Source organism: Cyclopterus lumpus, chromosome 14 (assembly GCF_009769545.1).
Source record: "Cyclopterus lumpus isolate fCycLum1 chromosome 14, fCycLum1.pri, whole genome shotgun sequence".
Classification (NCBI taxonomy): domain Eukaryota; kingdom Metazoa; phylum Chordata; class Actinopteri; order Perciformes; family Cyclopteridae; genus Cyclopterus; species Cyclopterus lumpus.
Genome location: NC_046979.1, coordinates 13,675,147 through 13,700,780, shown reverse-complemented (window position 1 = coordinate 13,700,780; position 25,634 = coordinate 13,675,147). Strand labels below are relative to the sequence as shown.

At 41.3% G+C, this 25,634-nt stretch overlaps 3 protein-coding genes across 11 annotated transcripts; all 3 read right to left on the bottom strand.

Moving 5' to 3' along the window:
• Positions 1 to 7: 7 nt before the first annotated feature.
• On the bottom strand, positions 8 to 7,755 carry LOC117742298 (prenylcysteine oxidase-like). Of its 2 annotated transcripts, none has more exons than XM_034549455.1 (7): positions 7,362 to 7,755; positions 6,092 to 6,298; positions 5,254 to 5,428; positions 4,440 to 4,651; positions 3,987 to 4,127; positions 3,335 to 3,746; positions 8 to 2,571 (listed from the first exon to the last, which is right to left on the bottom strand). In XM_034549455.1, exons 1-7 carry the CDS (start codon positions 7,468 to 7,470, stop codon positions 2,322 to 2,324), a joined length of 1,506 nt encoding a protein of 501 aa, XP_034405346.1. In that variant the 5' UTR covers positions 7,471 to 7,755; the 3' UTR covers positions 8 to 2,321. The 2 variants fall into 2 exon arrangements, with proteins under 2 accessions (XP_034405346.1, XP_034405347.1); XM_034549456.1 differs by having other exon boundaries at positions 2,445 to 2,552; positions 7,362 to 7,743.
• Positions 7,756 to 8,280: 525 nt separating this feature from the next.
• On the bottom strand, positions 8,281 to 21,909 carry LOC117742297 (transcription elongation regulator 1-like). Of its 8 annotated transcripts, XM_034549453.1 has the most exons (22): positions 21,230 to 21,329; positions 20,972 to 21,037; positions 20,633 to 20,858; positions 19,392 to 19,544; positions 18,592 to 18,868; positions 18,259 to 18,465; positions 16,887 to 16,946; positions 15,589 to 15,789; positions 15,215 to 15,321; positions 14,351 to 14,439; positions 14,108 to 14,268; positions 13,776 to 13,857; positions 12,960 to 13,095; positions 12,717 to 12,806; positions 12,462 to 12,580; positions 12,017 to 12,167; positions 11,677 to 11,841; positions 10,976 to 11,158; positions 10,589 to 10,783; positions 10,280 to 10,363; positions 9,871 to 9,971; positions 8,281 to 9,080 (listed from the first exon to the last, which is right to left on the bottom strand). In XM_034549453.1, the coding sequence occupies exons 3-22, from the start codon at positions 20,855 to 20,857 to the stop codon at positions 8,879 to 8,881; spliced, it is 2,988 nt and encodes a 995-aa protein (XP_034405344.1). In that variant the 5' UTR covers position 20,858; positions 20,972 to 21,037; positions 21,230 to 21,329; the 3' UTR covers positions 8,281 to 8,878. The 8 variants fall into 8 exon arrangements, with proteins under 8 accessions (XP_034405344.1, XP_034405337.1, XP_034405338.1 ...); XM_034549446.1 differs by lacking the exons at positions 20,972 to 21,037; positions 21,230 to 21,329 and adding an exon at positions 21,832 to 21,909 and having other exon boundaries at positions 18,259 to 18,501; XM_034549447.1 differs by lacking the exons at positions 20,972 to 21,037; positions 21,230 to 21,329 and adding an exon at positions 21,832 to 21,909 and having other exon boundaries at positions 10,604 to 10,783; positions 18,259 to 18,501.
• Positions 21,910 to 22,688: 779 nt separating this feature from the next.
• On the bottom strand, positions 22,689 to 24,660 carry LOC117742991 (transcription factor SOX-30-like). The gene is made up of 4 exons (XM_034550701.1): positions 24,163 to 24,660; positions 23,615 to 23,857; positions 23,236 to 23,458; positions 22,689 to 22,891 (listed from the first exon to the last, which is right to left on the bottom strand). The coding sequence occupies exons 1-4, from the start codon at positions 24,569 to 24,571 to the stop codon at positions 22,798 to 22,800; spliced, it is 969 nt and encodes a 322-aa protein (XP_034406592.1). The 5' UTR covers positions 24,572 to 24,660; the 3' UTR covers positions 22,689 to 22,797.
• Between the last annotated feature and the right edge of the window lie 974 nt (positions 24,661 to 25,634).

The following is a 25,634-nucleotide window of genomic DNA, read 5'->3' as shown; positions in this document are numbered from 1 at the left end:
GTCTACAGACACTTTCACTTTCTTTTTTATTCCCATTCCAGTAAAAGAAAATTAAACTTAAAATAACTCAAACACTGGCAAAATGAAATCAAGCAAGAAAGTAGATGTTGTTCAGTGCTCAAATGGTAGTTTTTCAACAAATCAATCTTCTGCTGAGTCATTATGACTAGACGGGGAATACAACCAGATTGACCAAAATAAATCAGAGTGGGTTTTCAGTATTCTTTAAAAACTAAAATTCCTAGCAATCCATCCAATACTTTAATTTCATCAACTGTCGAAATAGTGCACTTCATTCATGAAAACATCAGCAGATGAAATATGTCGAAACATGCTTTGCGAAGCAGAAAGTTACATTTGTAAAGCAACAGTCAGAGATCTGTTGCTTTACAAGTCTTGACCCACTCCGTCCTAACCAGTAATCACATCTCACGACCTTCATTAGTGGACCGAGTTTGCTCCGCCCGTCAGCTCATTAGGATTCTGCGATGATGTTGAAAGCTCTGCAAAAACCCAGTAAGTGAACTTTGATTGAGATGGTTTATAATACTCCAAAAGATGATTTAATTTGTCTTCATTTCAGGATTGACCATAATTTCTAATGCCACTGTGAAATGTTGAAAAAATTCCACCAGATGAAAGGGTTGTGGTGTTTTCTTGTCACATTAGCTGTCAACTGAAGCCCTCTGGAGTCAAAGTTTTCAGTTGATGACAGTTAAATTAGCTTTTCCGAATCCAGAAATCCACTTTAGTCCAAAACCACTTTAAACAACTTTTTAAAAAATTGAAATGAACAAAACCAGACATTTCTCAGTCCTTTGAGGGAAATCAAAAGTCAGGGTTTTCATATCAAGCCATCTTTTTAGGTACTTGCCACAAGATTGCAGCGCTTATTAAATGTAGCATCTCAATAAAGCTTTAGGGCTTGGGATGAAAAGGTCATCATTACCACCAGCAGTGGCACGGATCTGTCCTCTGCTTTCATTTGGTCCAATGTGAAAGCTTGTTGGCTCTGTTCCCCGGAAAAAATATTTCCACTGGATTATGCAACAAAAGCAGAAGCAAAGGGAGATAATGAAATAGTCTTAAAGGGAGCATAGCACCAGTGGCCAATGCCGTGAGTCACGGAATAAGGATTTTATTAATTTACACATCCTTCAGAAATCAATTTAAAAGAGATTTGGGCCAGCAGCAAGTCCAGGAACGGTCCCTAAATGTATAGACAGTAATAGCAGGGCTGCAGTTGTTTTTGATTATATGACAGAGAGCTGGTTTATGTGCCCGGAGGCAGTTAAATCACTGATCTGTCTCACATATCTCAGACTAAAGCAATCATTTACAAGAGTCTCATTAATGCTCTCAATCTTGATTGAGTGTTTTTGTGATTTGACCACAGCATGTTTGTATTTACACAGAGCATCACCAGTGACCTTAAACTGGTACTCTTATTAACTGGTGTTCATTCCCACCACCAGCAACTCAAGAAGACGGCGACTCCTCAGTCCATTCACTTCCGACTGAGATACATATTAGCTGGTGTTTTCCCCATTGTCAGGATCTGGAGTTGTGTTTCCTGTTTTATTTTGAAGTCCTCGTCTCTCGTGTCCTCTGTTTCCCTGCACTTCCTGTCCCTGTGATTGTCTGCCATGTCCCTGATTGTTTCCTCCTGTGTCCAATCACCTGCACCAGCAGTATTTAAACCCTGTTTGTGTCATTCCCCTTGGTCAGTTCGTCTTGTTTTGATCGCTACAGATCACGTGTGTGAGTCCGTCTTTTTGATTCTCCTGCTTGGATTGAGCAATAAAGTTGCCTTTTGACAAATCTTCGGCGTTTGGGTCCAGTTCCTGCGGCTACCCCATAACACCCATAGTTGCTTAGTTTCCTTATTTCTTGGCAAAGAAAAGCTTCCTGCAGCTGATTTATTTGGATGAAACCACTAACTAGCATTTGCAACCAGTCCTGAAAAATGCCTCATATCTGCAATGTTTCTGGCACAGAAAACAAAGCAATCAGCGAAATCAAACTGGTCTTTGAAAGGTAGCGCAGGACCAGTTTTCTTTCGGGGTGTGAATAAAATGAGTTTTAGACTTGACTTTGATACTTACTTGTTTTTCTTTTGTATGTTTAAGTTTATTGAGGATAAGGCAGGATAGGATTATGTTCAACGAATTACTCATGTATTTAGTCTATTAAATGTATGTTGTATTACTTAGATGCGTCTTAATATACTTTGCCAGGAGAAACTTCAGTCAAACTGTAAAATGTAGCACCTTAATACGGACATGGGCTTTGGGATGCTATCAGGTTTTCAGTTGACCAGGTCATAGCTCAGTTTTGATCCTGTGCATCAGATCTTTCTGGTCCACCATGTCCGTCTGTCTGTTCCAGCGGTGGTAAGCCAGCAGGGCGATGTTCTTGGCCGCTACTGAGCTCATCTCCATCGCGCTGCCAGCCAACTCAATGCCGTTGAGGTAGTAGAGATTGGGGTGGAGCTCCACAGGCGACAGTCCCTGGTTGCTGCCGTAACAGGGGTAGGCCTGCCACTCTGTCACCTGCACGGAGTAGTACGACCTGAGATTGAGAGGTACCGTAAAAGAGGAAAGTTCTTACTGTGATGTTAAAAAGATCTCATTGTAACAGGGCTTTGTCAATATTTGGGATTTGGATTGCCATGAAATTTAATTCATGGTCCCCTCAGGATGAATTGTTATGTAGCACTCTCATCAGGTAACGATCTTTACTTTGTTAATGACCAAATAAATACTTGCAAAACTAATGCCATTCCCATCAGCCTCAGCTGTACTTTGTCCTAACAAGCCAATTTTAGCTCGTAGAAATGTAATTTTTTTTACATTACATTATTACTTTTTAAACCCCACTGTTAGCATGCTGACATCATTTTGTTTAAAGCGCCGCTGAGATACATACCTGCTAGCATGCATCATGTTAATTTCTTATATCATGAAATGAACATAATGTATCTTGAGGAAATGTTTTAGTTGTTTTTTGTTTTAGACAAAACTAATCTGCAACTATTTTAATAATCTTGTTTAAGTAATTTTCTTAACAACAATGGCCAAATTCACTGGCTACAACTCTAAGAATGTGAATAATTTCTTGTCTGTTATGATAGTTCATTGAATATCTTTGGGGTATGGACAGGTGGTCAAACAAAACAAGCAACATTTATATGGGAACTTCGGGAAATTAAGATGTAATTTTTCATTGGTTTCTGAACCAAATTACTAAATCGAGAAGATAATTGCCAAATGATGTAATAATGAAAATAGTTAGTTGCGGCCATGATTACTTTGCCAGAGAGGGAGTGGCTGACCTGAACAGTGTTTTGAGCTGAGCCTTGTCCAGAGGTTGTGGTGAGAACACTTTGTAGACTCCAGCCTCTTGTGGCTGCTTACGCCGGAAGCCAGTCGAGATGTTGACAGGACAAACACTTGCCACGCTGTTGAAAAACAGGTCGAGTGTCTCAGTTGTCAAGACGCTGGCGAAGGGAAAAAGGCGAGGGTCCGGGAAACCAAAGAAAGAGGTGTTGAGGTAACCATGGACAATGGTTGCTACAGTGCTGTGATAGTTGCCGGGGAGCTCCTCAAAGGCAGGGGTGAAACCTTGGAACCGGATCCCAGACCTGACACTGGCCTGCAGCGGCGTCGCCAACACTACAATGTCATACAGCTCCGATCCCGTCTCTGACGCTGTAGTGTAGCTCAGCTGGTACTGGGGCACCTCCCCTGTCAGGGAAACACAGACCACAGATCACTTCACTCGTATCTACTAGGGATGCATTATATATATCAGACTCAAATGAGCGGCCAATAACGGTACATTTATATTAGTATGTATAGCAACACGTTTTTATGATGTTTATACCCTGATTGTAAAATACTGTGGCAACACAAGAAAGAAGCAAGCATCAAGTTTAGTTTGCCCCAGGTTACAAGTTGCTAATATTCTGCTCCTGTGGACTGCACCTGTGTAGACGGGCGAGATGGAGCTGACTTGTGCTTGCAGCAGGTTAGCGTTGGCCATCTTCAGCAGGCCAGAACATACCAGCTTGTTGCCTCCTTCCACCGCCCACAGGTTGTTCTGGGCACCAGCTAAAGACACAGCGCCTTTAACACACAAACGCACACTATCTCACAACAGTGCTGTAAACCAATTATCAGCTGCCCACACATTTTCCTGCTCTCTTGCTCCCATAGGCCACCCCTTCCTCTCACCTTTCTTCCCCCTCTTCTATTTCCGACTCCGGCTCCTCCCTTCAGCGTCTCCTGCATCTTTTTCCTTCCTTTCCTCTATCCTGACCTACATCCGCCCAAAATTCAGCACCGCAGCCTTCCTCTTCCCCATCTCTTTTCTACTTATCAACCCCCACTCGCGCCCCTCCTCTGTTTCTACTGCTCATTTCTTCACACTCATCTGACCTACAAAGGCAGGGATGCTGACATTCTGTCCGTAGTTGACCCTCATGACCGGCTCGATGACCTCGTCGATGAAACGCTGCGATACACCCAGCTCCAGCAGGGAATTAGAGAGTGGCCTCCGGGTCATGTTGATGAAGCCACTCCCCCCAAGAGAGTCCAATAGTTCCTCCACCGAGCTGAAGGCATAGCCGTGGGCCTGGTACTTGTAGATCCTGTATTATACATGCAACAAATGGTTAATCATCAATTACAGTAGTAAATTACTAAATCAGTGGGCAGATTTTCTGATTCCTATCTCAGCAATTTGTGCAGAACAAAAAAGACAGAAACAGACAGAGGGATATACAGGCTCACAGTTGTTGATCTAAAGAGTGCAAGGAAAAACAACATGATACAGGAGATAAAATCACTTCCTGAGGGAGGAAATAAAGGTCAATGACTAGAGAAGGTGAATCCAAATTGGGTTCATGTTTCCAACAGAAACCGAATCAAAATAACACAATTCCAGCAAACTATTCATTGTCTTGGCCATATTTGACTGTCAGTACTGGCCGAGGGAAGACAACAGTTCTGTTGTAGTATTTATTCAGACGTTATGGTTGGAAAGTCACACACTTAGTTAAGGTTTTTCAATGATTACAGCGGCGGGCGTGGGAAATGAAATCCATAATAATAAGTTTTAGCCATTGACTGCCACACTGTGAGCCAGTATCAGGCATTCTATACCTAAAGTAGTTGTTTTAATATATCCAGGTATAGTGGCACCACGGCTACATCCTGTAATGAAAACCGGGCAATAATTGTTCTGGCTCACCGCATGAATTTCTCCATAATTTCCTCCACCCACATCTGAAGGCGTATGAAGCTGATGCCGTAGCGCCACCACAGTCGAAACAGGTCCAACAGGTACCAGTCGGTCTCCTCCAGAATCATATCCTCGCCGTTAAACACTGCGGTCTTACCCGCCACACTGCGTCGGTACTTCAAACCTTGAGAGGCGGACACAGGATGACACAAAGGACAAACAGATACACACAGGCAGTAATTTAATATTGAATAAATGGAACATTTTTAAATTAAAATATTCATATTTTCCCATTTATATTTTACGAACTGTGATTTGCCATTGATCAATTTATTTTTCTCTGAACATTTCTTGCCTTTGAAATGAAATGCCTCATTCGAAGATGTAAACAGTCATGTGGTCCGTTTACTCAGGCAGGACACTGAACACTGGAGGCAGAACCACTATGATTTGTCTTCCAGTTAGAGAGCCACACATGAAGTGCTGCTTATTAAATTCAAACCATCAACCTTTCTTGACAGATGATTACTTTTCCTGCTCAGCTTACATCTGCTGGAGGCAGTCACAACATGTATCTGATCAAGCTAGATACTTATCTTCGTCGCTGTTACACAGGATTTCTGTATTCTACAAAGAAACCCTGAACAGATGTTTGCAGGTTCCACTGGGAATCACCTCTGTTACTGTTTTTTAAGCCCAGCTCTTGTTTTAACTCACTTTTGACTATTTAACATGCAACCATACATCCTTTGACAGACAGTGACTAAATGAATGCTACGCAGTCACATATACTTGTTGTCTTGTCTGCCCTTTAAGCTCTGGGTGTCGTGTGTGTTTTTCCACAAACCTAGCTGTTTGACAAACTCCTGCATGTGGAGGTTGAGGGAGTGAATGATGGAACCTCCAGACTCGTAGTCGTTGTGATTAACGGTTACAGTGGCAAGTCGGCCTCCGACCGCCCCCTTCTCAAACACGTCTACTTGGACCTCAGAGCCAAAGTGCTGCCGCAGGAAATGGGCCGTGGCACTGCCTCCTATCCCCGCCCCGACCACCGCTGGAGCACAAAGGACCGGAGCAATGACAGAGAAGAAGTGTGAAAACGGCTTTGAAGTGAAATTTGGCAGAACATTTGTGACCATTAATCTTACCAAATTAGATGTATTATTGTATGGCATCTGGGAGTTTAAAGACATGATAAAATGTATGTGACTCAATATATAATATAAACTAATCACAATTGAGCGATTAAAAAGTAATACTGGTTTTCTGTTATTTTGCAGCTTTCAGTGGTCAGTTGCCATAGATACAGCTGGACAGAAGAGTGTACATGAGAAACAATGGTGTCTTTGATGGGGTGTTGGGCTAAGGCTGTAGTGGGAAGTAGGTAGAGCAGCTGGTTCTTGGAGTATCTATTTCCCACTGGAAATTTCCATTTCCGGATTTACGTTAAACAGTGCACTTATTAATTCAATACACAATCATGAGTCTCCTCCTTCGACCTGATGTAAAGGATGCAGGCAATACACTGTGAAAGGTGAACTTCTTGTTATGTACCAATTAATGCTGAAACAATTAAACCAATCCAAATCTAATGAATCTACTACTATAGTACATTTTGATTGATTGTTTAAGTATTTTTGACAAACAAAAGTGCCAATCTTAAATAAGAGATGGACTTCTTGAACAGGTGGACGCAGGCGAAACAGGTTTGTGTAAAGATGACAGAAAAGAGGAGGAAGCCTTGGACTCAAAAGGCCCACCGGTTTCTAGCTAGCTGCCTTTATTTGCCATGTGATTTTATGTTTATTACACGGATGCTATATTTGAATAAATAAGTCATCATCCTTCAAAGTGTAATAATGGAAACATAAAATTTGGATTTAAAATCATTAGCCAACGTTTCGAAGCGAACTTTAAATGACAATTTAACGCTACATGTACTAATAACTGTATTTAACAGGTGCTAGTGAAAACACAATGGAGGATTAACAAACTATCTAACGACCACGCACGAATACATTCACTTCATCATCGCGCAATGTAGCGTGTGGTCCTCTGAACGCGGGCTGACAGGCTAAATTCATCAGCTATTGTGTTTAACACGGTGCTTGTCTTGCCTATTTTAGACGGCGGAGCTCCGTCGACATGAGCAGATCCCGCCGGGTCTCCGACACCCGACCAAGCCGACAGCACGACGACCAGCAGCGGGAGAAGGGGGCCGCACATAGCGGCACCAGAGCGGAGACAACCGGGAGAAAGAAGGACAACTGCAGCAGCGACCGTTAGCTAGCGCATTAGGTTAACGCTGACGTCAGCTACTTTTTTATTCCTATTTTCTTTACACCGACAGTAATGTTACGGTCAAAACAACCAAATGCACGCCAGTTGACTCTGTCGCTGTAAATGAGCACGACTGCGTTTTAAATGTGGTCGTAATACTGCACAAAAGATGGCTTTAATGACTATGCAGATCAATTCTCCAATCAACGGCCGTTCACGTTCACGTCCGGTAACATCACGTGATTTGAAACGAGGCTTGTGTCGACCAATCACAGCCGTCAGCGCAAGGTAAGTGCGTACACTCATGGATAATAACTCTTTTTACCATTTACAATGTTTTTTTTATACTACAAATCAAATATTTTATTGTCAAGATTCATATCGTAGTCGGACGGCTTAGTTGTATGCTTTAAACTCTTTATAAAATAATGTTCGCTAGAGTGAATGAATGAGAAATTCACTTCCGGAGCCGGTCAAAAGGTGGTCGGTCATAGAACAACTAACTATTCACGTTAGCTAATTTGAACATGATACATCATATTTATATCATTATCCACAGAGAAAACATGTCACTCTCAATGCTTTAGGTTAAGGTTGTTTTTCCATTATATAGGATAATATAATCATTTATTAGTCCCGCAGTGGGGAAATTGACCAGATATGTCAATGCTTCCTTCTGTAAAACTTACATAAGTGTAAGTCGACTGTATGTGAGGTTCATTTAGAAAAGAAAATCCACAGAACGCCATATTGAAAAACAGTGGAAGTTGCCTTTATTTCATTCAACAGAGAAATTGCTGCAACATCAGAGTAAACCACTGAGCAGAAACTAACATTCACACTGAGCCGCTGAAACAATGACTGGCAAAGTGGAGCTGTAAGGCTTTAGGACGCCTCAGACACATGCACGCACGCACACACGCACGCACACACATACACGTGCCCACGATTTTTCTCTCTCACACACACACACACACACACACACATCTTCATTTACATCAGCTATCTTACACCTCAATTGCTGCTCGGGCAGCAGCCATATCACTATCTGTCTCCCTCTAATGTGGCCGGTCAGAGGTGAGGGCTCAAGGGTCACCTTGAGATCAGAACCTCTGATCCCTGCTGTGGCCTTAAATAAAAGGGCTATTTCAGGGCTAAGAGGCAACATAACACAGAGACCATAACCGTTCATCTCTATGGTACATCTCTAAGCAACATGAGCCCCAGCAATAACACTGCTAGGCCAGCTGTGGGCCTGAATAGCGGGGTTCAGGGTGAGTTTGGGGGAGATCATGCTCTGGCCAAAGGGAGGGCAAGGAGAATTAGGGCACCGGCCGAGAAGATGATGTATTGGTCACTTGGTAGAGCGTCGGGTGGGCTCAGAGGCGGTGGGGGGAGGAGGAGGGCCACGGCGGTCTAGGTCTTCAATGTAGAACATGATGAGCTTCCTGCGTTCCTCGGGGACACACTCCAGAACGAGGTACCGCTTGTCGTTCTGAAGGATCTTCTCCACATCCTTCAGATGCTGCTCAGACTCCTGGATCAGCTTTCTCGACCTGAGGGATGAGAAGATGCGAGACGGACAGAAGGCACAAAGTAAATACGGTAATACTATGAATAGTATCTGCTGCTTTTCAGATTTTGGTTCAAGTCTTCATTAGGCACACTTTTATACCGTATGACTTTCCTTTGCTACAAAGTCACTGTGATTGGTCAAAAAAAGTGACACAAGATGTTGATCACCATCACATCCTTTGCCATCTACATGTTTGCAGCTTGTCTAGACTCAAATGCTGCTTGTCTAAGAATTATCTAATCATGTACCATAGTAATCAAGCCCAAATAATGAAAATAAATGAATAAACACGATTTATCGTATACATTTAAAATGTTGTCCAACAGTTTGCTTAATGCAGTGGGAAATGGACTGAAACGGTTTGAGAAGAAAGAAAAAAGTAATGGACTATGTTAAGTGGAGTTGCTTGTAAATACTTTTGTCATATAACAGGGTAGAATCTCAAAGATTTCTGGCCTGCAATTATTCAGGTTATGTGCAGTTCAAAAGTGTGTAATCGCCTGCCACAAAAGCTTGATAGGAGTACTGTCACATGAGTGAGAGGACTACTCTTATTTTTATTTTTGTTACAATTCTCTGTACAAATATGTTATCAGGGGGTTGCAATAAAAGTAATGTGTTCTTCATGGCAAATAAAACACTGTACAATGGCAATTGAAAGACTTAAAGAAGAATCACCTCTTATTGGTAAAAGGAAGCTGAAAATATTTGTAATATTTTGAATTACTAGACACTTATATTGCGGTAGTATGTTAAGTGGGTGTACACACCTGTATGTGATGAACTTTGTCTCCTTCAGCAGGGTTCTGAAATCAGCCTTGGCTGTGATGTACTTGTCTTTGATGTAATCTTCAAACTCCCGTTGTCTCTTCTACAAACATAGATTCACACTTCAGTTACAGCCTAATTCAACTCACACCATAACCCATTTAAGACAGAAATATCATCCACACTTTTGATCAATTCAGAACAGGTGTTTGTACTTTATGAAAGAAGGCAGCCGATGTTGGGCTGATGAGCTCCTAGTTTTGGTCTTCCCTAACCAGGAAGAGTTATTTTTTTTTTATTTTTCTGAATTCTTACAGTGTGCATCAACCCATCAATAGTCACAAAACTCAAGTAAATTGTTGTGAGAGAGTAAACATTTCAGAATTATACGAGCAAAATAACACGTCTTACTCTGTCACTGGAAGAGAACTTAATACAGCGAGGGTCCTCCTTGATAACCTTCTTCACCTCCTTCCATGTGGTTGTCAGAGTGATCTACAAAACAAAAGTCCCTTAATAAGCTTATAAAACGAATTAAGGAACAATTTGTATTTCATATTAATTGAGAAAGCACATAAATGGACATGCGATTAAAATCTGCAGAGTTCCGTATAGCCATGCTGGTTATGTGTGTCAATGTGTTTACACAAGAAAAAAGCAAATGAAGACAAAAAGAAAAGCTTAGTAAAGAGGAATAGTAACTTATTCTGCTTTTAGCACCTTTTTACTTCTCACCATGCTGGTCTCATCGAGTAGCTGGCGGAAATGTTCTTTCTTCTTCTTGGCCAGTGCTTCTACGTGTTCGTTAAACAGCTTCTCCTTGTCCTCTCTCTCTAGCAATGACGCCGACTCCCAGCGATGATCTTTTCGCAGGTTACGACGAGTGTCTGACCATGTGGCATCTGAAGACCGCACCTGAGGAATAAGTGAACAAAAAACACTTGTCAGTCTTGTGCTCCCGCCAACATGCATGCATTTCTCAAATGTTCAAAGATGATCATCCCCCCCGCCAACAAATTGTGTGAAAGAGAAACGTGATGCAAAAAGATTAGGTATAATTAACATTATCACATTATGGAGAACTAAATATGCTGCAGAGCGTCTCACCATATCACACATGAGAGCTTTGAAATGTTGGATGGCCTCCTCCCTTTTGTGCTGCTCTCTCTCTCGGTCGATCTCTTTGGTCTGTTCTGACCGAGCCTTCTGCACCTCCCGCTCCCTCTCTCTGAGGCTGGCCTCGATACGAGCCTGCCGCTCCAGCTCTCGCTCCTTGTCGAGGTCCACGCTCTGTGGAGGAGGACACACAAGGTTGGGATTAGTTAAGTTTGTGATGTGAACAATGAGGAGCATGTACGAAAACAGAGATGGGAAGTCTCCATTACACACAACTAGTTTAGTTTTTGAGCTTCTCATCTGCGACAGATGATTCGGTCCATATTTGTAGACGCTTTGACTCGACATATCAGGAATTTATTAGCTCCATGTCAATAAAACCAGTTACTGGAGGTGTCAAAAACTGGGTTTCATGAACACTTTCATGGCTGACCGACTCAAACAGGCCCACCATGAATGGATGATGTTTGCTCATTTGCATAGCGTCATCTCTTTCCATTCAAAAAGAATATCTGATGCTGTTAATTATATGTTGTCTAGTCTTTGAATATAATACAATCTTCACTTTTTCAAATGGGAAAGATATTTGGAGGTATGTCTTGGCTGTGCAGCATGCTAAAAATGTTAGTACACGTTCGCTAGCAATATTCAGACGCTTATTAAAGATGAAGCAATTCGTCACACACACACACCTTGGCTTGTTTATCCATGTACTGTTTGAACAGTTCTTCTCTGTGTGCGGAGCTGTCCACCGACTTGTATCTTGGGTCAGTCTCTAGCCTCTCTTTCACTTTGCTCCACCGCTGGCCGACCTCTATGTGCTGGTCACTTAGGAGATCATAGAAGTCTTGCTTCACCTGGGAACACATACACATCAAAATTGGACATCTGTCCAAAAACCAACGGACCTGCAGATGGTAAAAGCCCGCAGGGCCTCATCTCGTGGTCAACATACCTCGTTCACTTAAATAATACCACAGTTGTGGTCCAGTGAGATACAATAATTGACATTTGAATGTGAGCTGGTGATACCTTCTCTCCTCTGGACTTGGAGTCTTCTTTATCTCTCTTCCTTATAGCTGTGATGAATTCCACAAAGATGGCCTCCCTGTCCTTCATCTTCTCTATGGTCTTAAATCGTGGGTCTCGACCGTGCTTCACTGCAAATTCACTAAACGTTGTTCTGTAAAGAAAAAAAAACTTAAACTTTGAAATGAACTCTTTGGCAATACGAGGAAGAATAAAATATGTTTAATACTAATTAAATATATTGAGACATTAAATAGTGAGTAAACTACCAAATGGAGAACAGGATGGTAAAATAACTGTTCCATAATATAGCCGTTCTACTCGTGCTCTGAAATAAGTCAGAAAACTCGCAGAACAATAACGCAATAATAAGAATAACATTAGTGATAAATATCAATAGTCTTTTTATACGCAAACTACCAGTTGAACAACTGGCCTGTTTCTTTACCTTGGTGTGAACTTTGCCTCATCCATCATCCTCCTGAACTCGTCTTTGGCCTGCATCAGCTTGTTCTTCTTCTCCTTCCTCTCCTCTTCCGCTCGTGTCTTCACATACTGATCAAACACCTGTCAACACCAAGACAATCACAAAACTATGACTGAAGGATATGAAATAAATGGCCAGTACAAGGCACAAGATCGTGAGAATGAGTAACGGTAAGGGGAGAGAAGAAAACACATGACAAAGATCGTGAAACTGAACCTGTTTCCTCTCTTTTGGGTTGAGCAGAAGGTAACGTGGGTCAAACACAATCTTATGAAGCTCTTTGTCCCAAGTCGAGAATGCAGAAACCTGCATGTAAGATAGACAATGATAGCATGAGAAAGACAGTCCAATACCAACATATATAATTTAAAAGACTATAATCGTTTTGTTTATGTAGATTAAAGAAAGAAAAAAAAAAATCTAAAAATTGCTCTCTACAATTTCACAAATTTGCATTACCCCTCTCTCCAGCAGCATTTCTCTGAACTGGGTCATCCGGGCCTCGAGCGGCACTATAGCTCGTTCTCTGGCAGCTCTGAGCTCTGCCTCCATCGCTGCTTCCTTCTCCGAGTCTGCCTCCTTCACCTCCTCCTTCCTGAGGGCGATACAGCAAAGGTCAAGAGAGGTGGAGAGACAAAGCAGAAAGAAAGGAAGGAAAATACTAGAAAAGGCTAAAGAAAGATTTGACAATATATTTTTCCGGCGCTTGGTCCTGATGATCTTCAGAGTGTTTGCACCAGCGGACCTGAGGCAATGGGTTGGGGCTTGGAGGTCTGAAAGGTAGGGAGGGGCCAGGTTGTTTAGGGCTTTGTAGGTGGTGAGTAATATTTTAAAGTCTATCCTGAATTTGACCGGGAGCCAGTGAAAGTTGCGTAGGACTGGGGTGATGTGTTCAATACGGTGGGTGGAGGTGAGCAGTCAAGCACCAGAGTTCTGAACATACTGAAGTTTACTGAGGATTTTGTTGGGAGATCCAAAGAGGATGCTGTTGCAGTAGTCAAGTCTGGAGGTTATGAGGGCATGGATGATAATTTCAGTGGTGACAGAGGACAGGGAGGACCGGAGGCGTGCAATGTTCCTGAGGTGAAAGAAGGCAGTTTTTGTGATGTGGTTGGCGTAGGGTAGGAAAGAGAGGGTGGGGTCGAGGATGATACAGAGGTTGCGGACCTGGGTGGAGGGGGTGACGATGGAGTCATCAATGTTGATAAGAAGGTCTGGGCTGAGCCTTAGTACACGGAGCACCCATGGGAGTAAAGGGAGGCACACATGACTTACTTTCTCTTTTTGGCTTTGGTTGGTTCCTCATCCTGATTTTCTTCAGTAGCAATGGCTAATTCTGGCTCCTCCTTATTGACACCTGTCAATAACCAGACACAAAATAAAAACTACTCACACTGCAGCGCACAACATTTAAGATTGATGGCAGCCCATTCCGGCTCAGTATAAAAAACCCGAATGCACCTGTGGCCCCTGGTTCTGTGGCTTTGAACAGGTAATTGATTTATATAATTTATTATTAACACCAATCAAACAATTGGCTTATATACAATTGTGCTGCGTTGAATGCCATTATCACCGACGGTATGTGAATGAGTGATTGTCCACACCTGTCTTCTTGGCGTCCTCCAGGCCTCTCTTGTGCGGCGGCTCCTGGATGTGCTTGTCGACGTCAGCTCGGCCAATCAGCTCCTCGGGCCGGTCCCACATGGAAAGCCGTGTTGTGGGGTTGTAGAAGAACACGCGATCGTCACCCGTCCATACCACACACCTGATATTTTAAAAAAGGTTAATTAGGTTCATTGAAATATAGTGGCGTAGTGATGGCGTGGGCTGTGATGTGGCGTGCGTACCACGGCGTGCCAGGGATAGGGTTGGTGGCGACTGGTCGTGCTTTCTGAGCGGCTTTTTCCTCCTCAGTCATCTCTTCTTCTTTAGGTTCCTTGATAGCGAAATTCAGTATCTCCATTACTATTGCATTCATACTATTAAACATATATACATATATTTGTGTGTGCCTTTCATTATAGTACATGTAGAACAGTAATGTAGGATAGATTATGTACAGTGTATAGCATTTCTTACACTGAACTATGAATATAATGTATATTACATGACCAGACTGTACGTAATTATGATCACAGAGCAGGGTTCTTTTTGATAATGTGCCATTTTAACAATAAGGTAAACATCAAGTTGAATGTAATTTGATTCCATTCATTTACATTGTAGGCAATCAATCAAACTACCATAAACAAGATGGCCACTCAACTGCCAATGAAAATGAAAGAGGTCATTTGGGAAGCGGATAAGACACCAAATACAAATTTGTATTTTTTAATTTAAAATCTGAGACTAGTAACTAATAATGTCAAATATACGTAGTGAAATAAAAGTACAAAATTCCCCCTGAGATGTAGTAGGGTAGAAGTATAACGTTACATAAAATGAAAAGACTCAAGTACAGTCAAATCCTCAAATGTTACTCAAGTACAGAACTTGAGTAGTCTTAATGTCCTTAGTTGAGTTCCCTCGATGCTAGAGCACAACTTTGTTTACAAAAGCACAAGGTTCTTCAGGAGATCTAGCCTCTTCATTTGGTTTTCAAAGTGCACCAGATTGATACACAACATTTTGAAATGTGCAGCAACAGTGCATGTTGGAATTAAAAGGAGTTGAGTTTTGTTGTACAATCAGGTCATTTCCCAGTCACATACCTCTTTCTCATTATTAGTGTGGTCTGTTTTGTTCTCCTCCATCTCCATCTCTATCGCCTCAGCTTCCCGCTGGGCCAGACGCTCCTTGATCCTTTCTACTTCTTTTTCTGAAGACAGCGAGGAGAAATGGCAACACACAAACATTGAAGTGTAGTACAGCTCAACAAATGCAGCTCGTCATCAATTGTGAACGGGTTTCATGTTCTGAAAGTATACCTGCTGCAAGTGACACTGCTAAATCTTAGGACGGTTAATCATCATCTTACAAATGTGTTGATGAGATGAAAATCAAAGTGGGTAAAGCTTTTATGTTCCACTACAAGCCTTCATCTCATCATGTTGGAGGTGGCAACGTGCGTGTGTGTAGTGCCAACCTTTTTCCACAAGGGCCAGTGGTTTTTCCCAGGTGGACTCCAGTGTTCGGTTGTTGTAGTAGTACATTTTCCCATCAGCTGTTTTGTACTCTGACCACTCGGGGAGATGCAATGATCCGGCCATGGAGACAGGAGCTGCCGAGAGAGCCAGCTGTGGGTGCATCATGGAAACTAAAGGCGGGCCCATGCCAGGAAGCATTCCTGTCATTAGACAGAGAGAAAAAAGACCTAGATTGGCGGAAACTCGTCATTCTGTCTTTGACAATAATAGTAGTTGCAGTTGACTAAACTCTAGAAAAAGCATTAGTTTATACATTCATTTGTGAAATGTAATATCCAAGGTGAGCAAGAGTGCTCCACAGGCAGAATAAAACTGATCACTGCAGCTTGAGGGCTTCCCTGTAACCATTTTACTGGTCATCTAGAGGATTACATCAGTTTCTTCCAGAAACTGCTAAAGTCTTAAGAAAGAAATAAATCTAAAGAAGAAACTTAGACAAACAAAGCAGTGACCACACACTCAACCATGCCACGAAGGAAACACAACAAGTAGCCCTCACTGCTACAGCCCTACATAATCTCTACTTGGTAAAAGCAGCCAGATAGCATTATGGGAACTAACAAAGACGGACTCAGTCTCAAGTTTCCAGTCCCCAAACAGACACCTCAAAATGACTGTTCCTAATAATCAACAGCTCAGTCTCTCATTTACTAAGAGCAACCAGACCAAACTACTGGACAATTGCATTCACCATTTAGTGGGGGTCGACTGTAACAATCCCGTAACCACAAGGTACCCGGTTCGATCCCTGCTCTCCCCAGTTGCATGTCGAAGTCTCCTTGAGTCCTTAACTAAGGATGGGTCAAATGCAGAGAAGAATTTCCCCACAGGGGGTTCAATAAAAGAGTGAATGTCTTTCTTTCTTTTTCTAGTGAGAGCTGAATACTCTGTTAGAAACAAGGAATATGTTTTAATCATGTTTGTTTGAGACAAGAGAGTCCTGGAAATTAGAATTCAGTTAGCAAATATCTTCTTCGTATAAATATTCTGTGATGAAAGTTCTGCACGAATAATCCCGTATGAGTTTTACAAGCCTGAATAACAACGTGTTCTGTTTTTGTCTGTTGGAATGGAAGAAAATTCCACTGTACACCAGATGGATCATGTTCACCACCATGCCACTGTTTGAGGGATTCCATACATACCATATGAGATTTTTTTTAAATGTATTTGTACACACACACACACACACACGCCATCTACTGTAGATCTGAGATGCGAGCGGCTGGGTGTTTACCGTTTGGTCCGGGGCCTGCCTTTAAACAGGGTCCACCTACTATCTGCATCATTGCTACACCTGCGAGAACAACAGACAAGCAAGCATCTGGTTGAACACAGCAGGACACTGAATATGAGCCATCATGGTGTGTAAGAGTTTGTGTGTGGATCCAATTATGGACTGTGCCTTATTGTTATGTTACAACAACTCAGTCTCTGTTGACATTTATGAGCCTGTAATGTATTTAGAGGTGTTATGAAAGAGCACAGTGTACATTTGGTTCACAAACTATGATTTATTTAGAGGCCATTTCTACATTAACAATTATGATAGAAAAAGAAAGAAAATTATTTAAAAAAATAAATCCCATCTCAAGTAGTGAATGCATAATGCTGGAACACCACAAATCTACACAAATCAAGCAGGAAGCTCTGTCAGATATGTGTCAGTTTACCAGTAATAACAATCAGAACAATCAGCTCCAATCTAAAACTAGCCCCATTGGATTGTAAGTCTAACTATGACCGACACTTCTTCCACAAAGAACACATATACAGAGAGAATTAACCAGAATGAGCTTCTTTTATCAAAATGTCAAAATGAGGGACAGAGAAAGAAAAACAAAGAGCAAAGCAAAAGAAAAAAAACATGAAAGCAAACATACAAGTGCATTCACATCATTAGCCTACATTATAATTCAAGCCACTGCACTCAAGACTTGTTGATGTGCAACCCTTAAACAAAATGTTACCTGACAAATATGTGCCGACTGAACTAAATAGAGCAAACCATGAACAGGATATATATATATATATATATATATATATATATATATATATATATATATATATATATATATATATATATATATATATATATATATATATATATATATATGCTGATACCTAACCCATTATTTACATTTACGTAGCAGCACCAGATAGGCCTATGTATTGACTTAAAATGTATCTGGCACATTGAAGTGTAGCCTATGAAATTTGTCCCACCATTGTTTTCATGCGCTATTTAATCAAAATTCCAAAGAGCCTGGTTCAACACTAATGCAATTAACAACTTAAATTATTGATCTGACATGGATGAAAGTGTAACAGGGACACACAATCACCAAGAGAGAAGACATATCACTCTGAGCATGGATCAGCCCCTTGACTTAGGACATCTCGAATTTCAAAATGTCAGATGGAAAATTCCTTCTTGGAGCCTGACCAATAAATCGGCAAGATAGCTTGTTAGATAAATAGATATTTTTTTTCTAAGACTCTTTTACCTGATTCCAATGTATTTATACAGCAGTTCCTCTTAATAGCATAATGATAGCAGCTAGATATTGTGGCCTGTTAGTTTCTTGCTCTTAGTCTGTAGTTCTTACCTGGTAGAGGGATGTGCATGCCCGGCAAGGGCACCCTGAAAGGAGGCACCATGACAGGGGGGAAGGCAGGTAAGGTTGAAGTGGGCTGGCCCACACTGTGAGACAGTCCTGCAGGAAGCAGTGGCATGGTCTGCAGCGTCGTAACAGGTGAGGGCACCGTGGAAACAGTTACGACAGTGACTGGAGACACAGCAACAGTTGAGGACACTGTGGCAACAGGGGACATGTCTGCTACAACAGTGGCTTTTGGATACAAAAACACAAATAAAGAATATTTTTATTTTTGCCTTAGTGTGTGCATGCTTGTCTGTTCATATAAGACTGTGTCCTTACCTGCAATTGTCACAGAGGGGGAGAGGGAGGTGGCGTCTGGACTGGAGGCAAGTGTGCGAGAGGAAGCTGTGGACAGGGCCTGAGTAGAGGAGGCTGCTGTTGTGCTGGCTGTAGTGTTAACACTGCTTGAGCTGGCAGCTGCAGTCCCCCCAACACTTAGACCCGGCCCTGCAGACCCCGCTACAAGAAGAGGGTTGAGTTCAGACTGCTGGATGATCTTCACACCATCTGGTTTACTCCACGATGACTCTCTGGTCCTGGCATTGTAGTAATATGCCTTTGGAAAGGATAATGGACAAGAACACACTTATTACTTTGGAACAAACAGTAACTAGAATATAAAGCTTGGCAACAAATGTATAATTATCCTCGACCACTGTAAATACACATACACACATTTCTCCCAAATCGACTTAGTTTAGAATGGCAGCCCAATATCCAGTCAAATATTAAAGATATTAGTAAGATGATTTATCATGGGGTTTTCAAATGAAATACATGACAAGTTATAGTGAGACAGTGGCTCCTTTAAACAGTGAGCATTTCTAGTTTTCAAAACCTGGAAAGCTGTAAATACAATCAAGTGATTAGCACCTTTAAATCAGCTGTGTATCTAAAGTCTTAAATCAAAATATTTTGCACAACCCCCAGGAACACTAATTAAGTGCTATATTTAAATATACTTTTGGAAAAACTTTAAAAGACTGTAAAAATAATTAATTAATTTCTCCATGCTTTTCCAGACCCTGCAAACGAGTATAGGGGCGCAACAATGTGTTTGCATATGATCTTGAGCTTACCTTTCCTTCTGGCGTCTTGTTCTCTACCCAGATCTCCTCTGCAGGGCTGAGTGCAGGGGCTCCAGATGCAGGAACGGGGGGCATCCCAGGAGGAAACAGCATTCCTGGAGGAGGTGGGAGGTTCCCCATGGGCGGGGGAAGGAACGGAGGTCTCTGCAGCATGAGATAAAACCTCAGTATTACATTTTCAGATTTTAAGGAAGAGGGTCAGAGTCCTCCCTGGTGGCCAGATAGACAAGCAGTCAACTATTTATTCAGCAGCCAGCACTTAAAACCTCTGAATTCAAATTAGGAGGTTATAGTCATCAAATTGTATCATTCAAGACAGAATGACAGTCAAACAGATTATCAATAGGTTTTAGTCATATTCCTCCTCGATTCTGTCTTGTTCTAAGAGCTAGTACTGCTATTATGCCTTTCAGGGAGGACACGCTTTCTTCGTGGTCAATTTATTTGCAGACTCTGCCTACTAAATGGCTTCACTAGGCATATCAACCCTATATGACAATTCCATGTAACACGGCCAAAATAATTGCTATTTAAGATATTACCTCACTTATCACCTAAATATGCTTAAAGCCGGTCAAACGGCACTAAAACATACTGTAATCACTTTTAACGTTACATTTTGTAACGGAAAAAAAGAATGACCTCACAGATAGAAATTTCGCACAACAATTTTAGCAACAATCTGAAATAAATCCTAACCCCAGCAACAAAAATAGCAACATTGTGTTTTCTTATGTTCTTTCCCGTCACAGTCCTCGATAAAATCCTATATCGTCTCATTCCTAGGCTGCAACACTGATTGCTCTAATGCAATACAGGGCAGAGCAACAGGTAAGTACCACATTTCTAGTCTCCTCTCATGCAAGAGATGTACGTATGACTACTAAATGTATGTTTGACCTAGATTCTGCCAATTTATATTAGACAGCTGTTTGACAATTCTTAATAACATTTTTGTTTGATTTTACCTCTTTTCTATTCATGAGCATGCTCCCTCCCTCTATAACTCTCCCACATTGGTTCTCTCTCTCATTTAAATGTTTTTTCTGAGTATCTAATATTTTGGATATTATGGTCTATTACACTATATGTAAACAACATACTAATTGTATTCTTTGTACTTCTCTTTATTAAATGGTGTGTGAACCATCCCTGCAGGCGAAGTTAACAGTTTAGCCCTACACTTATGTAAAGAAAAACATACATGTCGTATAAAAATGGGAAACAGTCACCTGTAGATGAGGAGGTCCAATGGGTGGAGGCATGCCTCCAGGTGGTGGAATGGGCGGCATGTTGGGGTCAAAGGGTGGACGTGCAAATGGGGGTCGTGGCGGGGGTCCCCTCATCATACCAAAAGGAGGTGGCGGTGGCCTCAGAAGTGGCGGTGGGCCTCTTAACACGGGGGTCTGGGCAGGCGCAGGTGAAGGGCCTCGGAACCGTACTGCCTGCTGCACCATTCTGGCACACAAAACAATATCAAGTTACAAACAGTGTGGTATGTGCAGCAATTAGCAAAAACCCTCTGATATGGCTGGGCAACATAGGTCATATTCATATTATGCTCTCTATACCTGTGGTTCTCAACCTTTTGCTACTTAAGGCCAACTTCTGATTGTTATATCATTACCGAAGACCACCTTGACAAGTGAAAAAGAAAAACATGGTTTTGTAATGATGTTTCTGCTGATTTATGTACAACAAATGAGCTAAAACATACATTTACAGCGTGCGTGCATATTATATATATATATATATATATATATATATATATATATATATATATATATATATATATATGATGTTTTCGCTGTGGAGCCTTTGAGTGTAACCTTAGTAACGTTCCAGTAAGTCATGTAGCCCTGAGGTGTTTATTCTTCCACATGTTCTTTAAAGGTGACATCATGCTGTTCGTGGTAACGTTACATGCTTAGACCCTAAAACAAATCAAACGAGACAGTCCCGTCCATTAGTAACTAGGCTAACGTTAACAAAAAGCCAGTCATTCAAATGAATGGACGGAGTTGTATGCCCCTGCTTACTAATTAATGTAGCATAGCTTAGCTCGCTGGCTGTTTTACGTGCACATTCGAGCACATAACACGCACTAAGATAGGAGCAGTGTCTGAACACAAACCCGGGGCATGGCGAAGAAGGCAGCCTGGTAAAAGAGGAAAACATATGGCAGTGTTTGATCTGGCTGCCTGTGTTTACCGCGTGCCACGAGCGGCGAGCAGAGACAAGCCGCTAGGCAACACAGGCTAGTTAGCTGAAGCTAGCTTGCTAGCATGGCTACATGCACAAGTAAGAGCTCTGTTTATCAAAACCTCTCGACTAAAACCAATTCTACCCAACTTAGTATACAAACTGGACTCGTGGTTAATAGTACACCGAGGTCATCTTCATCTAAACACTTTATCTGCTATTATCTGACCTGTTGTCGTTGAACCCGATAGTCTCGCTTTCTGTCTGCTCCGCCATTACAGGAAAATGTAACCTCGCTCTTCCTGGAAACGCCCCTAAGGGTTTCTGCTTCTCGTACTCGCTGAGCTTGGACGTCAATCATAGCAAGATCGCATTATGTGAGCTCTGATTGGATGATGGGTTTCTCGTAGTGGTTTGGCCAAGCAATGATTGGGTCTTGTTCTTCATAATGTCTTTGTTCAGTCAACGTGCAGGGTGTTATGGATATTACATTGGACTCTAATCTTTTCCACTTTTTGCATCGCCCTTAGCTGTTACCACTTCTCTCCGTTTACTGTGGTGGTGGGTATTTTGTGTGTCCATAGTTGTGAACAGTGGTGGAAAAAAATAACTAAAGTCGTCTACTTAAAAATAGTCTACCAAAGTGGAAAACCACTGCATTGTTGTGGGGTGTAAAAGGCGGCCAAACTTTAAAAATATATCAGAAGCAAAAGAATAATGTCCACTCATTCTATGTCCCTTATTTATACAAAAGTGCCCCATTAATGTAATGTAATCTTTCTTGATCTGTTTTCAGTTGAATAGTGTGTTAGACAAATTACTCATGTTGGTGCATACTGGTGCAAAATAAATGTTACAGCTGAAAATCAATTCAATTATATTTGTATAGGCTTTACAATCTGTACTATGTCGTCCTCTGTCCTTAGACCCTCATATAGGATAAGGAAAAACTCCCCTTCAGGTAACATTATGTGTTTACACGCAGACATCATTTGGTTTGGGTGTTTCTATTAATTTGAATGTACTAAAATGACCTAACATGTATTTGTATTTGAACATTTAGAAGATAAAAGCTGACCACAACATACATACAAAGCATTTTATTTATATTGCAATAAAATTCAATGTATGATTTTTCTAAATATCATTGCCTGTGTTGAATGTCTCCCAGATCACTCCAACATCACCCACACATTTACACTCCACTTTGTTGATGGCCGGTCGCTGCGGCCTGGTGTCCGGCTGCGTAAGACTCGTCCCTCTGTGGTGAGTGCTGTGACTGCTGGTATCTGTAGAAAAAACGGATGTAATAGGAAGTCAATTAGAAAATGCAAATGTCACTGAACTGTGAATTCTGGGAATCCGTACATCCTCTTAATTAAAGTCTGTGTTCAAAAGTGAGCCATCGTGTAAATGTAAAAAGCTGGCTCTTAGAACATAACACTTTCTACTTGCACTTGCTTTAAAGAAAAGGAAACTGTGTTTGCATGTATGTGGGTTTACAGTAAGATGAAACATTTAATTATCCATATTTGCTAGATTTACGAGTTATCAAAATAAATTCACTACATGGGAAATATGGAAGGTGCATTGATGGATTTAAACAGCTAGCTGGAATATTTCCCTGCCTAACCTTAGATGCTTATTCCGGACCCTGGAGCAGAGATTTGATGACACGGGGTAAAAAGTGGGTTGCCCATAGGGCATTATGGGGGGATATGGATACATGGGGCCCTTCAAATTGGACTGAGCTGGAGGTACTGCCTGTGAGAAGGAGATGCCAGGGTCTTGTTCTGCTCCCTGCCCCGAGGATAAACACTCTCTGTCTTTCTTCTTCTGTCGGCACAACACATAATCTGGTACGATGTCACAAGAAGAAAGCCAGAGTAAGTGAAAGTCAGAGGTTCAGCATACAGATTCAAACTTAATACACATCCTACTGTATATCTGCACACAAGACTTAAAGTAAATGTTCATTATCTTCTAATCAGGTTGTGTGTAATGGTCCATACCATGGAATTGCTGTTTCTGCATGCATTTCAGTTTGTGAGCCACTTCATAGTAGGGCCTCTTCTGCTCCTGACTGAGCTTGGACCACTCACAGGCCAGCACAATACCGGTCTCTATCATATTGGCTCCAGGGCTGATTTTGCGACGGGCATATCGGCGGTGGATATGACCCCACACGATATAGGCATTTGGTGAACATTTAATGTGTCCATTCTTGTCTTGGCCAGACTGCAACTGCTCCAGATCTGAAGAGAACATTTGAGGATAAGATTCAGATTCAATTGAAATTGTCTTTACCAAAGACAATTTAAAAAACGGATAAAAATAAACATTAAATTATTTTTGGACTTGATGTAATAATGATTTTAATTCAGTATTTTGCGATTTTAATGTGGAAATGGCACTTTATAGTTGTGATTTGGTTATCTCCTAGATAGACCATCAAAATGTTTAATTAGTATCTCATAATAAGGATAATTATCATAAGATGTTTTATCTTCATTTCCCTGTGTCTCTGCTCCCGTATGCATCCCATAATACTATAACGTACCTTTCTCCGTTGGCGGGATGGTAAAACTGGAAACTGGACGATCACCTCCGAGTACGGGTGAGGTTGTGAGGCGGACTGGATCTGGGTTTAGGGGTTCTCTTGCTGCGCCCTGTGGCGTATGCAGCCTCTCAGCGATTTGCTCCTCACAGTGAAGCAGCTTTCCAGCACTGACCTGGGATCTGCCGCCACCTCCTGACCTCACCCCGCCGTTACCACCGCCCCCCTTCGCTGATACATTGTTGAACAGGGTTGATATTGGTGGTGACCTCCCGTCTTCAAATGCAGAACTCGCTCCAACTGAGGCCGCGTGGCCTTTGCAAGTGTTGGATCCTTTTCTGGTCACCCGGTGACCCGCAGCTCCAGTTTGAGAGAACCCACCCGGATCTCGTTTTCTTTTTTTAAGGGGCATGTCAATCTTCAATTTACACCTTGGCTTTATTCTGTGGTTAGTTAGATCTGGGGTTCAATCGGCCATCTGGAGTGTGATTGATTAAAAACGGTCGGTTGCCCAAACAACAGCACGTTCATGTGTCAACATTCCCGCAAACTATTTAGCTATATTTATCAGCCACATGGGGGTTTATGACAGAAAATACCCAATGTAAAATTAAAATAAAAACAAACAGTTTCTGATTCTGTATTAATTATGTTAATTTTTAAATACTCAACCTACTAGGATTTATTTCATACTATATAGTACCCTATTATTATTACATTTATTATTTACCATAATATATTATATACTTTACTATCCAATACAGTAAACTGCCATACTATACCATATTGCATTTGATATTCAGCTATACTGCTGCACTGTACTATTATTACTAGGCCTACTATATTGCACCTGATATCAATATATACTATACTTCATACTATGCTATATCATACTATATATAGTATGTTAATGTTATATTATCTTAACACATACTGTGTTTCTATTGTGGGTTATTAATACTTATAACACTAAGTCTTATTACTGAATCGGTTTGTATTATTCTGATGTGCAGTGCTTACTAGACTTGATGCTATTTTTCATACTGTTACTTTATAACTTTGTCTTTATGTGCTCTTGTTCATTCTTATTTTCTCTTTTTAATTTCTATCTTTGTGTTGCTGCATCAACTGAACCCCTCTCGAGATTAATACAGGTTTATTTAAAGCTGAACATAGAGTACACAGGTTTTTATAAGATAAGATAAGATAAGATAAAATAATCCTTTATTAGTCCCTCAGTGGGGAAATTACAGGATTATCAGGATACCCGTTCTCTTTCAAACCTCAACAATATTGTATTTCCCCATCATGATAGTCTAGTTTTATTTTTCAAAGCCTTCTATGCACTACAACTCTGGAGGTATACATTTTGTTATTTATTACTTGGTTTAAAAGTTGTCAAAAAACTACATTTTATTAAGTTGAAAAAATACTGGAATCTACCCCACAGCATGATACTCAAAGCTTTCGAGAAA